This window comes from Haliotis asinina, chromosome 3 (genome assembly GCF_037392515.1).
Source record: "Haliotis asinina isolate JCU_RB_2024 chromosome 3, JCU_Hal_asi_v2, whole genome shotgun sequence".
In the NCBI taxonomy this organism is placed as follows: Eukaryota; Metazoa; Mollusca; class Gastropoda; order Lepetellida; family Haliotidae; genus Haliotis; species Haliotis asinina.
In genome coordinates this window covers 32,816,272-32,832,899 of record NC_090282.1, presented here as the reverse complement: position 1 = coordinate 32,832,899, position 16,628 = coordinate 32,816,272, and the positions used below count along the sequence as shown (strand labels likewise).

Genomic DNA, 16,628 nt, shown 5'->3' with positions numbered 1-16,628 from the left:
GTCTATCTGTCTGTCTATTTTGTTATCATAACATGAAGTGTCATCTTGTCTCCATTAACAGAAAACTATCCTACCTATTGAAATTTAATGAAAGCCAGTGTAATTAGTAAAACCTCTCAGGAACATTATCCCATTCATATGCAACAATAAAAAATAAAGGAAGCATCAAAAATTGTAAAATTTCTGTAGCATTTTCTGATATGATGACATAGATATAATATTTGAGATGGTTTGTTTCTCAGGTAGTTTTGTGACTGTTTGAGATGTTTCATTAAGCCATAAAATCTCATTGGTCTGCTCATACAGTACATTTGACAACTACATTACTGGTTTGATATGAACAATCTGTTGACTTGGATAACAATGAGAAGTCAATCAGCGTATTATCTACTAGTCCTTTGAACAAAGTATGTTGTTTCACGTCAGCATTTCTTGCCTATGAATGTATTACCTACATATTTAGAGATTTACTTTTGATAGACTGTGCAAGATAACAGTGATTAATCAATCGTTGAATTATTGTGGAATCCTTTGCTAGATGTTTTTGTCTTGTTGCTCAACTAACAATTTCTGTACTGCCACATTTGTATTAGTAGCTGTTAATAGCATGTAATAAATCCAGCACAACAGAGAAAGAGAGTATCTAGACTTTATTCATACAGAGTCCAGGCTTGATCTGTGGGTGCAACCCAATATTATAAGTGCATCCAAGTGATGAGTTTAACTTGCACCATGTAAAAGTCAATTTTTGAGAAATAAATAAACAATAAACCTGCTGTGTCTCTGCGCTACTATGGTTTCATGGGTACTACATCACAGAAATATGTTTTTTTGCACCCAAACCTCTGATGTTGCAACTGGAATTTGGCTGCTGCAACTAGGTCTTTATCTTAGGTTGCACCTGGTGCAAGTAGGTTAATATCTCTTAAATCAAGCCCTGGCATAAGAAATTGCAATAAGATTCAGACAGTTATATGCCATAATGAATGTCTTGCAAAATTATTCTTAACTTATACTTTTTAAATTGAAGTTTTACTTGAAATCAGGCTCTAGATTCTGTCAGATTAATCACTCATGTCTCGGGCAAGAGTGATTTAAACACCATTTCTCAATGAACCAATCAAGTTCTTGATGAGAAAGGTTAGAGTATTATCATGATGTATATTTAACATTGTAGACAGGCTGGCATGTGTGAACTACTTATTACTGAGTCAGTGAGTGAGTTTGGTTTTACGCCGCATTTAGCAATATTCCAGCTATATCAAGGCGGGGACACCGGAGAATGGGCCTCACACATTTTACCCATGTGGGGAATTGAACCCGGGTCTTCGGTGTGACGAGCGAACGCTTTAACCACTAGGCTACCCCACCACCCCATGTTATTACTGAAATTGACAAGCTGTGGCAAGTTGGTTAATTCTCTTGATTGGAGTATCAGCATTGAGTGACAATGCATAATTAAAGAAGTAATGGTAGGTTTACAACCCTTATTAAAAAGTGTACTTTACAATTTATTTGAATGTTCTTTTTAATGAAAGTAGATTTCTGCTCCTGTAATGAGTTTACAAAATTAATATGATTGCTAAATTTTATATGAATATTAGTTTTTGTATGGGAAATCATTCTTTCCCGGGCCCGGATTTTCGAAGCTCTCTTGGCGCTAAGATAGTCGTATGTTAATGTTAATATATGGCACTTATGACTGTCTTAACGCTAAGAGATCTTTGAAAATCTAGGTTCTGATCACTTTACTTATCATACAGTCTTGTTCTCTTGTTTACAGCTGAATGAAGTGCCATGTCGGAAAGAGAGAGACGAAAGTGTTTGGAAGTGTTGGAAGTGCCTTATGATGCTAGTGATGGTATGTGAATTCTGTTGAGACAATAATTCTTCAGTTGGTTATGATACATGCTTTAGATCCAGTGATTGTCAGTGTTCTGCAGATTGTTATGAAATGGAGCTCAAATAATATTACACCTTGTGTGTAGATAGGTGCAACAGTGGAATCTTGAGTGATGATAATATGATAATAATTCACTTATACCTACTATCCATCTGACTAGTTGCTCACTGGACGCTAAAATCAGAATCTGATTATCATTAACTCGGATAACCCAAGCTGCCTCTAAGGCGCTAGAAGGTTATAGTCACAGGACTTTGTCTCATCGGGTACCCATTTTCTGCTAGGTGAACAGAGGCAAATTTGAACAAACTCACTTGCCTAAGGTGAGACCACATGTTTCCATGTGCTTCATTGTGGGGCAGGACCGAGGTTCTAAAAACTCTCAGGAGTCAAACTGCCAAACACAGTCACCCAGCCAAGCACTGTCTGAGTTTGACAGTGCTTAACTTCAACTGATTGTGACCTGAGGTCTACACACAGGACCACTAGCCACCATGAGTGACAAAGACAAAATATAATCTCAGATTCTGGTTGGGTTTGCAACTTGATATTTCAACTATTTGAGCCAGCATTTACTTTTACGACCAAAATTCCATCAAGGACACATGAGTTTTAAGTGGTTCAAAATTTCCAATCAGATTGCCAAAGTATTTTTTATGTCCTCGCCATATATGGCTGGGGGTGTATAGGGTTACTCTCTGACAATGTCCGTCCATCAGTCCGTTCAAAACAGGGAATATACTCTATCCGCTTCTCCACAAAAATGCTCTGTGGAATTCAGTGAACTTAATAGATGGGCTTTCTTTGGAGTCTAATGGTGTTCATCTCATATTTTGTGTTCATACTTTATTGCCTTTTTGTATATTTAGAGACATTCAAACTTAGGTACATTTTGCTGAATTTCCCAGTGATGATAATAAGGGACGATGGTAGGGTGTACCTTATCCCCTTCTCCTCAAAACTTATTGTATTGGATTCATATAGATTACACTTTATGGGGACTGTAAAGGTGTGCATCTCATATTTTATTTTGTATTTTGTTCATTTTTCCAATTTTAGTGGCATCTGAACTTATATAAATTTTGCTATTCGCCGCCACACGTTTAGCGTGAAGCGTGGGATATAGTATTAGGTTCTGTCCCTCTATCAGAATGTAACATACAAAATGGAATAACCAAAGAACAGTTGTCTACATTCTTTTCATATTTGGTACCTAGGTTCTTCACTGTTTGAGAAAGGTGCTGGTCAGGTTTGGTGACCTTGACCTTCATTTCAAGGTCACAAGGGGACTTTTACATTTCACTCTTTCAGCAACACATCTCAAGAACTAGTCACTGAATTGTTTTCATATTTTGTCTAGGGATGGCATTTGGTGACCTTCACATCATTTTCAAGGTCACACTGATGCTTCTAAGGTATCAGCATTTTCACCTACATGTTTAGCTCATCATTGAGATATCTCAATAACTGGTCACTGGATTTTTTTCATATTTGACACCAAGCTTCATCTACAGATGGTATAGGGCCCAGTCGATTTTTTGTGACCTTCACATCATTTTCAAGGTCATGTGACAATGCTTGTTGAATTTCTCTCTGAATATAGTGTTATGGGGGATGAAGTCTATCCACTTCTCCACAAAAGCTGCTCATCAGAATTGATTGAGCTTTTAGTTCTACATGTGTTGTATTGGGACTATATATTTATGCATTTCATACCCTGTTCATTCAATTTCTTATTTTTGTCACTTCTACAGATGTTTGAACTTAGCTGACTTTGATTCTATTCATCCTGTTTGTTCCATACAACAGGGGGTGTACTTTGCCCTCTTCTCCTCAAAAAACACTGCACAAACAATCATTCAGCTTACATATGTCTATTATAGAAACTCTAAAGGTGTGCATCTCATATTTTGTTTTTGAATGTTATAGTTTTTTTGTATGCTTAGATTCATTTGAACTTAGAAAATAATTTGATGAAGTTGTCTCTGATGACAATGAAATGGGAGATTAACTTGTTTAGGCCAAACCAATTTTATTTCTTGTTTTACGGATCCACCTGCCATATTTTTTCAAGAATAAAAAAGAAAATAAAACTTAATTTTCCCCGCTCAAAAATTAAAATCCTAATGTATTTTGGTGCCTAAAAATGTAAAATCACAAGAAGATACTTTTCAGGTTGTTTTTTGACCCTTATTCACTTCATAAATTGCCAAAAGTAAAATACTTTGCGTATTTGGAAGGAATATTACTTTGATTAGAAATTTTATTTTTCTATTTTTTCCTCGCCTGCCTTTAGGTTTTCAGAGGACAAAAATCCGTAAAACAAGAAACAAAATTGGTCTGGCTTTAGCAGAAATTAATCACCAAAGCACACTCAGTGTAGGAAACGCTTCCTACAGCAGAGGGGGCATCCGTGTACCTGAACATAATTTTGTCTTGTCTATATTTGTGAACAAACATTTTTGTTTTTTTAAACTCTAATGACTGAATGCTTATTGAGACAGAAATGGCTCATCACAGTTGAGCGTTACTTCATGCTGTGAAATCTTCTGCAACTGGCTAAGTGAGGCCTTCAATAGACAAATTTTGAAAATATACTGCTTATCACAAGTTTAGGCTCACTAGAAACTCTCATTATATTTTTCGTATAAATATTTCAGTAATTGAAGGAATTACAGCAAATTTGAAGGAATGGCATCTCAAATGTAAACAAACGCAGCCCACTCGTGAAACAATTGCAGCCATATCGGCAATTTAGCGGTAATAACAGAAACACATCAGCCATATCGGAAGCAATGTCAGTAATACTTGAAACACACTCAGCCGTCTTCAGAGATTTTTCACAAGTCATGCCCCTGGAGTTTCAGATGTAAACAACCTCCAGGGACATGACTTGTGACACTCTTCTGCAGTGACAGTCTTTTCCTAAAAAATAAGCTATAGCCCCAACAACACCTCATACCTAAACGCATTCAACATGGGTGGTCAAAGATGGATAAGTATAAAAATGTAATAGTAGGAATTAAAACAAAACTCACCGAGACGGGTGCTTCTTTGAACGACGCCATGTTTTGCTGCGTGAGTTTGTGTTCGCGACCGACAAATCACAGATGTGAGCCGAAAAATCTCTGAAGACGGACGAGTGTGTTTCAAGTATTACCGACATTGCTTCCGGTATGGCCGATGTGTTTCTGTTATTGCCGCTAAATTGCCGATATGGCTGCAATTGTTTCATGAGTGGGTTGCGTTTGTTTACATTTGGGATGCAATTCCTTCAAATTTGCTGTAATTCCTTCAATTACTTAGGGGGGCCTGTATTTGGTAACACTGAAGTTTGATTTCTCCACAAACTTCCGGGAGCCAACTGTAAACCTCATGCTGTTGAAATGCACAAGGATCATGCATCAAATTGCTGAAAAACATATGCAAATATTGTGTATGTGAACAGTGTTTTGGTGTTAAGTTTTGTTCAGAGTTTGCCAATTTTCTCAGATTTTTGTCTTTTATTGAACTCATGACAATAATCTTTTCAATGTTCTGAATTTGTTTTTCAATACACTAAGTCATGTGTAAATAGTACTGTTAAACAGTATGGAATAGTATGCAAAATTTAGTTAAACCAGTCACCCGCAGTTAATTGCTATATTTGCACTAGTGAGTCTATGCTATATTTGCACAAGTGAGTCTAAACTTTTGACTTGGTTTCACACTGACCGAATCATGAGTAAACAACAAGGTATACTGAACAAGGTTGATACTTAATTCAGCCTTGTCGGATAATGGTTGTTTGATCCATGACAATAATGTTGTTTATTCTGTTGTTTATCACATTCATATTAATTTGTATTAAAGCCAGTCTGAAGGTGTGTATATATTTTTCAGATGAAATTAAGAAGAGCTATCACAGGCTAGCCAAACAGTACCATCCTGACAAGGTGAGGAAGTACAGAATCATCTCCTAAACATTTGTAAATACATGTAGTGATCAAATCAGTAATGTTTGGTAGGTGTATTGCAGGACCTGCAAGGAATTTTCAGTGTAAGTAATTGTAATATTGGTGATCCTGGTTAACAAAGTGTTAACTGTCACTGTCAGAAGTATACAAGTATGGAAAATTCCAGATGTGGTGAGACATAGGCTGTGTTCATTATGTTGGTAGATGCAGTGTTTGTTGCATGCATTCCTTGCTCTGTTAATTGGGGACCTGTCTCCTGACTCAGGATTTTTGTGATACAGACTATGGCTGATGTGGACTAAGTGCTGTCAAAACACTAACACTAGTCAGCCAAACCCCACTCTGGCTATGTGAGACACCTGTTTTAACCAAATCTGGCTAAGTGAGAGGACACCGTCTCCTCAACCTGGTGCGTCTGCTCATCATCCCGGAGAGCCAGGTTTGATTTCACGCTTCACAATCTGTGAAGACTGTTTCTGGTGTCCCTGTCATATTGCTGGAATATTGCTGGCAGTGTAAAACTGAAACTCACTACACTTGAATCACAGACCAGGATTTGAAGACCACCTGTTGAACACGAATTATCTCATGGGTTTACCAATCACGTGTTTAGGAAGTCCCCTTCTTCCTCACCATGTGTCCTTGGATGAATTGATGACCTATTTTGGTTTGCTTCTTGTGGATATCCTTATGAGTTAGGATGTGGAGGACTTACTGTCTGTGTATGTTTGATAACGGTTGTACATTTGAACTTATTAGAGATTCAGTTGACAAACATAATGAATACGCAATTCCATTTAAAAACTGGTCAGAGGTAACACATGTATTATTTGGGATTACACTCTCTTGGTGAAGTACAGATTCTAGTATGTCTCTTCTGGAGGGTTTCATTGATTTGAGGTCAGACACCAGATTGCCATAGTGGAAGCTATGGTGGCTAAGTAGTTAGATGGCTGATTTTGTGTGCTGGTGTGGGTTCAAATCCTTGGTGGGACTCAACACAACAAATGTACTAGAATCTGTCCTTTACTGAGAAGGTGTAATGCCAAATATAGCATATGTTACAACCATAATGATTAAGTTTTACTTGGTTGTCTTCACTTGTCCTATTGAATGTTCTGTTGTTACTATGGTTACCAGAATACTGAACCCGGTGCCAAGGAAAGGTTTCAGGAGATAGGCTATGCCTACAAATATCTGACGGAAGGTATGTATATACAAATGGGTCTGATTTTGCATTGAGGTGGTAAAGTTGGTACTTGTGTTAACCTGGCCTCCCAGTTGGTGTTAAAGATGATGACTTGAGTGGAGAAGCCATTTTGAACCAGCATGAGTACACACACTAGTAGTGTACCGATTAACTGAAATAATCATAGATTGGTTGCAGTTGCCAAACGACCAAGCACATTTTCTCATAAGCAAACACAAATGGTTTTGGTTAGCTAGTTTAAGATACCAGATATATCCGAATAATGTCTTGATTTACTGTGGTCTACGCAAACCTGTGACCTGTAAGTTTGATGCTTACTTGAACAAGCTTGTCCAGTTTGAAAAATGTTTTTAGTGATTTGATTGTGGTTTCCAAAGTAACTGCAGATGCCTGTTTCCACAGGTCCAGAGGCTGTGGGAGCTGATGATGATGAAGATGGAATTCCTGTAAGTAAACAATTTTCAAAATGATTTGTTCAGGCAAGAGATGAGCAGGTTATGATGAGATGAGCATAAAGCATGTTAGTCGGTACATGTATCATGTTGAAAATTTAGTGTCAAAACAAAATTGAAAATGGAAGTTGAAGGTTCATTGAGATTATATGAAACTAATCACAAGCAGAAGGATCACAAAGAGTGAAAGCGAGCAGGGGTCGTAGTTTAAAGGGTTATCTGAAAACCACCCATAACAAGGGATGGTAAAACGAACCAGTAGGGAGGGCAGTCCTAGAATTATGTGATCTGTCGGTAGGGTCAAAAGCTGCAGAGTGATGAGTCTGAGAAGTCGGGGAAACTATGGCTGTGTGCTCCACAGAGGAGTGATCAGGGTGCTCCACAGAGGAGTGATCAGGGTGCCTGTGGCTTGGTTTCCCTCCATTTTCTTCAGGACAGTGTTGATCACACTGAAAGGCAGCAAAACATAATAGAAGTACTGTTTCCAACCTGGCAAAGAAAAAGCATCAACTGCTAGTGTGTTTGGGTCAGGCTGCCATGAGCCATATTTTGGTAATCTATTGTTCAGACACAACGCAGAAAGATCAATTTCTGGTTTGCCGAAATGGTAACATATGCCATCAAACACATTAGCTGTAAGGTACCATTCTGTATTTTCTCTGATCAGCCATGACGTTTACCACCCCAGGGATGTAAGCTGCACTTATCCATATGCACTAGACTGTTTAGTTGGGACTTCTTCCCGCCCATGTGGTTAATGTATGCAACAGCTGTACTACTGTCAAGTAGCAAACAGATGTGACAGTTCGTTTCACTAACATGAAAAGCATGGAGTGTCAGAAATGCCACTAAGACTTCCAAATAATTCACGAGACTGGTGACCGCCAGTGCTCTGTCCGTCGCGTACCCATCTCCAGCTTGTCTTTGAGGCATCAGCAGACAGGGTTAAGGATGGCGGGTCAACAGATATGGGTTTACTGGCTGTGTGTCTATTTCCAATCCACCATGTTAAGTCGTGCTTTTTCTTCGTGGTTATTGTCAGACACTGGTCATAGTCACCCTGTGTCTGTTTGATAACACAACTTGTGGTTATCTAACCGTCTGTAGTATAGCGGTCTGAGCTTCACCCTCGGGAGACTGGCTAGTAAGTATCCAATCACCTCTGCTAGTTACACACTTACACAGGGCTGTCGCATCACCTGAATACATGCCTCCTGAATTTTGTCAGCTTTCTCTGTCGTTAATGACACACTCATAGAAAGAGAGTTAATGATAAAACAAAAACAACAAATTGTTGACTAGGTTTAAGGACTGACTTCTCTGGGAGTATGACGAATCCGAGACAAGTGAAAAGTTCAGCAGTTTCCATAAGGAATTGTGAGCATTCTTGATTATTACCCCCAGTTATGAAGGAATCGCCAATGAATCCAACATTCATGTGTCCTTTTGACCGCAGATGTGAGTACAGAACAGGCAGCAGTTTTGTAAATTTTTGGATGCACATGCTAGTCCGTTTAGAAGGCATGTAGACTGGTCCAGATCCCCACCACAAGTGAAATTGAGATGTTTCTGATGTGAAGGATTTATCGGCTCTGAATGGTGGCCTTTTCATGATACTTGTCATCAGGCATGCTTCTAAACAGCAGACTATCCAAGGCCTTAGCAATCTTAGGGTGAACATCCTTCACCAGAGCTGCAGGTCCGGTGAATTCCTCCACCAAGTATTTCAGAATATCCTCATCTATGTCCACCTCCTCATCACTGGAACTGCTGCTATCTTGCAGCAGGTCATCAAAGGCGCTTGCCTCTGACCGAGCAGTGGATCTCGACGCCTGGGGTGGGGCTTCCTTCAGGATGAAGCATGTTAGTCAGCGCATGTATCATGTTGAAAATTTAGGGTCAAAACAAAATACATGATATTTCTGCTACTTTTGTAGCATACAGCATGTGATTATCACCAATACATTATGTTTTTGCTTTTTAGAAAGAACAATTTATGATGTTTGAAAGCATGTGATTGTAATGTAATATAACAGCCATTTGCCCACAGCATTTGAAAATAGAATACTTGTGGAGATCTGGGTTAAAATTGATCATGCTCGTTGTAAGAGGCGACTAACAGGATGGTTGACATGTGTCATCATATCCCAGTTGTGTAGATTAATGCTCATGCTGTTGATCTCTGGATTGTCTGGTACAGACATGATTATTTACAGACTGCCACTATATAGCTAGAATATTGCTGTGTATGGTGTTAAACAAAAAAAAAGACAACCAGCGTAGAAGTTTTAAGCAGATTTCCCCCTATGTGAATACAACAGAAGACTGAGATTGTCAAGTGTCAATCCTGCCTTGTGTTCAGATACCAAATCACAGAAAGCAGCACAGTTTGTTGTCATGTTTAGGGATGATGTCTCATACGTTTCTGACAATTAGAATATTCATTCCTGTGTGTAAGTATTTAAAATATTTACAGCACAGTCAAATGTTTGAGGATATCCTAGTGCTAGCTGTTATTGTTTCAGCGCAGAAATTCTACATCTATGTTGAGTGAGTGAGTTTAGTTTTACGCTGCTCTCAGCAATATTCCAGCTATATGGCGGCAGTCTGTAAATACTCGAGTCTGGACCAGACAATCCAGTGATCAACAACATAAGCATGGATCTGCACAATTGGGAACCGATGACATGTGTCAACCAAGTCAGTGAGCTTGACCACCCAATTCTCGCCTCTTATGATAAGCACAGTCACCTTTCATGGCAAGCATGGGTTGCTGAAAGCCTATTCTACCCCGGGGCCTTTACGGGTCTATCTATGTTGAAACAATGGCCTCTGAGCATGCACAATTTCATAACACTTGTGGTTAAGTATTCTCTTATTTGGTATCATGGCATTTTGATGCTGGTATGAGGATAAGAGGAATGTTTTTTATGGAGAGACAACTTCTTTATTAACAGATGCAATGTTTTGATGTAGATACTAATACTGTTATGCAACAGGTGACTCAAAATATTAACATTAATTGCCGGGTTGAGCCATTTGATGCTGATTGCCTGTCAGAGTTTTCTTATCTTGTAGTCTGACCAGTTGGCCTCAAGGATGTTGATGTTGGTCCAGAGAGTGGTATGATTTGGATGGGATTGGGTATGGTCGGAAGTGGCTGATTTGGTGTATGTTTTCATCACAGACGCCTGATATTCCTTGACTCTCATGTCTAAGGGCTTCCTCTACATACGAGTTACCACTTCAGCATTGAATGTAATAGACAACGCTTGAAGGGTCTTTTTCTTTGCTTGTTGCTGGTTCACTACTGACTTGTAGGATATGCTACATTGCTGTGTTTCTCTGAAGCGCAACATCTGTGTTGGCTTACATCTTTAGCATGTCTGCAGATATGATAGCTGGTCGCATCAGTGTAAGGCATTCTGATGATAAATAGTGCTAAGTGGAGGTTTGTCTCTTTGGTTGAGGGTGGTTTTGAGGGGTTTGGTGGGTAATTTGGCTGGATACTGATTAAGGTCTACTTGATAGTCAAGGAATGCTATTTCCTTGGAACAAATAAGGAGAGTTACTGAGCATCACTTTGAGGCTAATGCCCCAATATACAGAATAGCTACAAAATTACTATAGAGTCCCTTACAGGAGATAGGAAGGTCCCGTAAGGAAATGAAATGGTGGTGTGTACTGACAGGAATGTAAGATTTAATTTGTAGTTTCAATTATTTTTAGCACAAAACCTGTCCCAAGAATTTGGTTCAATGATTATGATCATGCTATACAGTGAAACCCTGGATACCTGGACACCAAATATCCAGAAACCTTGCCTTCTCATCAGAAAAACCCAGTCCCATAGGCTCAAAAAGTGACTTGTCTATAACAGATATTCAGTTTCCGTTATTGGACGGTAAATTTTACTAATGAACCAGCTAAATCAACATGAAATTGACTCATCTGCATGAAGCTTTGATCTACCCATGATTGTGTGAAGTGAATATCCACGTGTTTTGACATGAGACATGGTCTGCTAATTCATATATTAATCACAGGGTATTGATGGTGATAAGTAGCCCTGTTTGACATTGAGTGAATTGTAATTGGCAAATCAAAATAATCATGCTGTTTTGGATGTAAGTTTAACCAAGAAGTGTATGCTCGCTACTGTTATAACAACAAAGCCTAGATGACAGAAATCCAGATATTCGGTTAGCGGGACGATTTTCTCAATAACAAATGTGTCCAGATATCTGGGGTCTCTCTGTATATCCATTTTGAACATCTGTGTGTTCTGGATGCCAATATAGTGGAAGTTGCCCAAACCAGCATCTGTCCAATCCAGCAAGTTGTCAACACTGGTCTATAATCTCAGACCTACCTGTGGCTTGCACATGTATCATCAGCTCCATAATCTGGCACATTGTCTAAACTGGATTCTTTCTTCAGTCCTAGTCAATGCCGGTTTGGACAACTTCCACTGTATATGGCTCATGCGACTGAGAACTTGATGTGTGTTTATAGCTTTCAGCTGCAAGTGTTTTATATGTTCCATATTTGTTTCTCACAGTGTATGTTGACTGTGTGTCTGTTTTTCAGTTTGAGGTTTTCATACGGCTCTTCCCCTGGTTGAGTGGAGGTAGGTGCCTTATGAACATATCACTTATTTGCAGCTTTTGACCTTTCAGATGTGTTTTCTCATGTCTCAATATTCATACCAGTTTGGCAAAATAGTAACATTTACTTACTCATTTCTCCAAATTCGTACATTTCACTGGGTCAGTTTGATGGATTATTTGTTTACATGCCTTTGCAGTATTCAGTCCTTTTGGAAGTCCTTTTGGGAATCCATTTTTCCAACACTTTCATCATGGAGCTTATCCCCACCATCCAGGACACCATTTCAGAGGTCATTTTTTCCAGGAGTCATATTTCCCTGGATTTTATGACTCCGATGAAGACGATGACAGTGATTATGAAAGATATGCCTTTACGAGGCAATCAACATATGTTCCTGGTCCAACTAAGGAAGAGAAGAAAAAGGAGAAGAAGAAAAGAGCAAAGGAACGACGAAAAGCTGCAAAGATGGGTAAACGTAAGCACCATTATCTTTGTGCTTTTCTGGTGTAATGTCTGAGGAAGAAAAATATTTAAAACACTGATTCCATTTGATAAATAATATCGCCTCTGTAGTATAGTGGTTAGAGCATTCTCATAGAGAGTGGAAGGTTGGGGTTCAATCACACCAAAATCATACCAAAAAACGTTAAAATATGGTCTGAGGCAGTGTAAGGTATCTACAATGAGGTTTTCATGCTGTGCCATGTTATTTTTAAGAGTTAGCATTATTAAACCATTTAGTCAGGGCTAGTACAAGCAATTATATTATAATTATGATAAATAAAAATATGAAATCATTGAAAACTGTCCAGTTATTATCATCTGTTTTATCGATTTTCTAAGGCTAAATAAAAAAGTTAAATGTTTCTTGGACATCAGCCTGTCACTCATATTTGTGCATGTAACAATGATTTATTGCCATTAAAAACACATTTTTTTTACTTTACCACATTCCGGTCATCCAGTTGTCCACAATGAGAATGAATATCTTTAAGAACAAGTGTGACTGAATCTACAGCTCATAAACTCCGGCTATACCTTTCAAGCTGTATTTCTGAGAGAGAAAAAAAATGTGTTCGTTCCTTTTCATTTTTTTCAATCAAAAGTTGAAACGCCCTCATCACTTTTGAAGAAAAATGTGTCCAAGAACCATTTAATTTTTATTGTGCAGCCTAAATGATATAGTTGGGTCAGATGTAAAGTAAGTCATGACTTCCCTTATTCTCATGAACTATTTCAGAATATTCCATGTATTGTTCCTCCACAGAATCACAAGTGGCCTCTCAAGCAAAGTCAAAATCAAGCCAGAATGCTTCAGATACGCAACAGACGTCCAAGAAGAATGAAGACAAAACTGACTCAAAAACTTCAGCACCAAACAATTTCAGCAATGTCTTTGAAACAAACAATTCTGCTTCATTAGATAAGAATTCCAATGCCCATGGCAGCTGTGCCCCTGCTGCAGAGAAAGTTGACACACTCAGCAATGGCTACCTGGACAAGACCAAGATGTCAGGAGCTGAGAATGTCAAAAATAATGTGAAGGAGAGCAGTCATAACAGTTCTGGGACTTCAGCAGGGATTCCTTCCCAGACCACTCAAGGCAAGAAAAGCAAGAAAAAACTTAAAGCAGAGCAGAAACAACGTGAAAAGGTTAGACAACAATTAAATGTTTATAAGCTTTCAATAAAATCCTTCATGACTCAGCTTAGCAGTGTGGTACTTCTTGCTCTACATTTCTGATATCTGTCTCCTATTTTTACAAGTAATGAGATACTTCAACCTTGAAACAGAACATAGCAAAAATTGTCACTAAACAATTGTTTCCATCATTATTATTATTATGTTTTACAGATTAGAAATTAAATGCAGCAGAGAGGGTTCAGGTGATCCTGGCACAGTCAGGCTGGTAAAGCTCATCGTCAGCTCAGGGCCCTCGCCCCCTCTACACGCAGCCCAGACAGCGAATGGGACTTCTCCCAGAAAACACTGCCTAGTTGAACCCACCAAGAACTTTTCGGAGAATATGGAGGCTCCCCAACACTGCAGCCTTCTGCGCTACCCAGATTGTCAGAAGGACTGTGCTCCCAGTGGAGAACCCGGGGTACCAAACCAAGGGCACCGAGAACAATGGGGAGCCTGACGACAGTGTACTTGGGATGCAAGCGAGACATTTCAAAAGCGAGGTCCGCATATTTATCATGCTTTTCCTGAATCTTGCCAATCACATTGCTGTCAAAAGGGACAGAAAATTCAATGATAGAAATAATTTCATTGGTTTTATCAAAAAGGACAAGATCAGGTTTGTTGACTGGAATTCATCTCAGGCTGTATATTGGCCTATTCCAGAGAAGTTTGAAAGCATCATTTTCTAGGACGCCCTGGACATGTTCAGGGTACCATGGATGGATCTCGGGGTCAAAGCCACAGGCATGGCGGAGACGATAGTAAAAGCAGCGAACCATGCCATCATGTCTTTTAAGATATGCTGTTTGTGCCAAGGAAGGGCATCCACTGACAAGGTGTTGGACAGTCTCTGTGAATTCATTGCAAAGATGACATTTCATATTGATATTTTCTTTAAGAATCACATTCTGGCGATTGCAAGTGGGAAGTGATTGGTCCTGAGCAGCAAAAAGGAAGCCCCCAGTTTCACATTTGAGACCAGCCGACTTCATCCAGGCGAAGGAGTCGGTTGGATTGCTGTTCTGTTCCACACACTGCATGTAAAGTCGGTGCAATGGCTTCTCAGACAGCTTCTCCACAAAGGACCGACTCTGAGCCGACTTGGTGAAGGACTTCACCTGGTTTACTCCCATCACTGTACCGTCCAGCAGTACATCGCCATCAACAAAATCAACTTCAAATTTCAAATTGTGTCCAACAACCTTGGCACGCTTAAAACATCTGTGGAATTCCTTGCTTTCATCGTGATTCTTGACATGCATCACCAGGGGATCATCTGATAAATAAATATGTGCAAAAGTACACAATAAAATTCTGTCATGGAGAGCTTCCACATTAATCAAACCCTGCCCACATTAATCAAACCCCGCCCACATTAAATCAAACCCCGCTCATTATTATTATTATTATTATTTTATTGTTATTATGCTAGTATTCATATCGTGCCAATACATAAATCATCCATCACAGGCACATTGTATTTTCAATCTCAACTCCCTGGGGATCATACAACTCTTGCTGTCTTCTAGAAGCACCCACTTAATGGGAACACCCTGGATACATTTGCAATTATAATTATCATTACTTCACATTACCTGTGTAATGCTGGTATGCATTGTGAATATTTTGCAGGAGATGGAATTGATTGCTGCTGAATTTAAGAAGAAGCAGAAAGAACAAGAAGAGAAAGAAGCTCAGCGAAGGGCAGTAAGGCAGCAGAAAAAGGAAAGGGAGAGTACTGTTGGTGGTCAAGATGTGAATAGTGTTGCCGATTCAGTGGTAACAGGAAATGATTCTGAGTCTCTGCAGACAGATGTAGATGCTGATGATGAGGTAGCGGCAGTAATGGAGGATGTGGATGATATTGATGATGACCTGGATGATGACATTGAGGTTGATGGCATCGATAGTGGAAAGGATGGAGGAAAGGACAAGCAGTAAGTTACAACATTTCAACAGTGTACTTTTGTTTTGACTGATATGAAAAGAGAACATGCATGACAGCTTTATGGTGAGATATCATGTGAAAAGAAGTATAATAAATTCATGTCGATGCAAATCTGCAAATCTGCAAGGTCAGCTGTCATAATCCTAATATCCATGCAAATCTGCAAGGTCAGCTGTCATAACCCTAATGTCTACGCAGATCTGCCTGGTCAGCTGTCATAACCCTAATGTCTACTCAGATCTGCCTGGTCAGCTGTCATGATCCTAATGTCTATGCAGATCTGCCTGGTCAGCTGTCATAACCCTAATGTCTATGCAGATCTGCCTGGTCAGCTGTCATGCTCCTAATGTCTATGCAGATCTGCCTGGTCAGCTGTCATGCTCCTAATGTCTATGCAGATCTGCCTGGTCAGCTGTCATGCTCCTAATGTCTATGCAGATCTGCCTGGTCAGCTGTCATGATCCTAATGTCTACGCAGATCTGCCTGGTCAGCTGTCATGATCCTAATGTCTATGCAGATCTGCCTGGTCAGCTGTCATAACCCTAATGTCTACGCAGATCTGCCTGGTCAGCTGTCATGCTCCTAATGTCTACGCAGATCTGCCTGGTCAGCTGTCATGCTCCTAATGTCTACGCAGATCTGCCTGGTCAGCTGTCATGATCCTAATGTCTATGCAGATCTGCCTGGTCAGCTGTCATGATCCTAATGTCTATGCAGATCTGCCTGGTCAGCTGTCATAACCCTAATGTCTACGCAGATCTGCCTGGTCAGCTGTCATGCTCCTAATGTCTACGCAGATCTGCCTGGTCAGCTGTCATGATCCTAATGTCTATGCAGATCTGCCTGGTCAGCTGTCATAAC

The 16,628-nt window shown here is 39.5% G+C and overlaps 1 protein-coding gene across 2 annotated transcripts in view; it reads left to right on the top strand.

Moving 5' to 3' along the window:
- LOC137277828 (uncharacterized) overlaps positions 1-16,628 on the top strand; it is a 34,115-nt gene that overhangs the window by 10,213 nt on the left and 7,274 nt on the right. For both annotated transcript variants that reach the window (XM_067809788.1, XM_067809789.1), the window contains exons 2-9: positions 1,784-1,861; positions 5,786-5,838; positions 7,000-7,066; positions 7,472-7,515; positions 12,112-12,151; positions 12,329-12,607; positions 13,400-13,785; positions 15,451-15,755. In XM_067809788.1, the coding sequence (XP_067665889.1) occupies positions 1,798-1,861; positions 5,786-5,838; positions 7,000-7,066; positions 7,472-7,515; positions 12,112-12,151; positions 12,329-12,607; positions 13,400-13,785; positions 15,451-15,755 (1,238 nt within the window). In that variant the 5' untranslated portion in view covers positions 1,784-1,797. The remainder of the gene's footprint in view (positions 1-1,783; positions 1,862-5,785; positions 5,839-6,999; positions 7,067-7,471; positions 7,516-12,111; positions 12,152-12,328; positions 12,608-13,399; positions 13,786-15,450; positions 15,756-16,628) is intronic.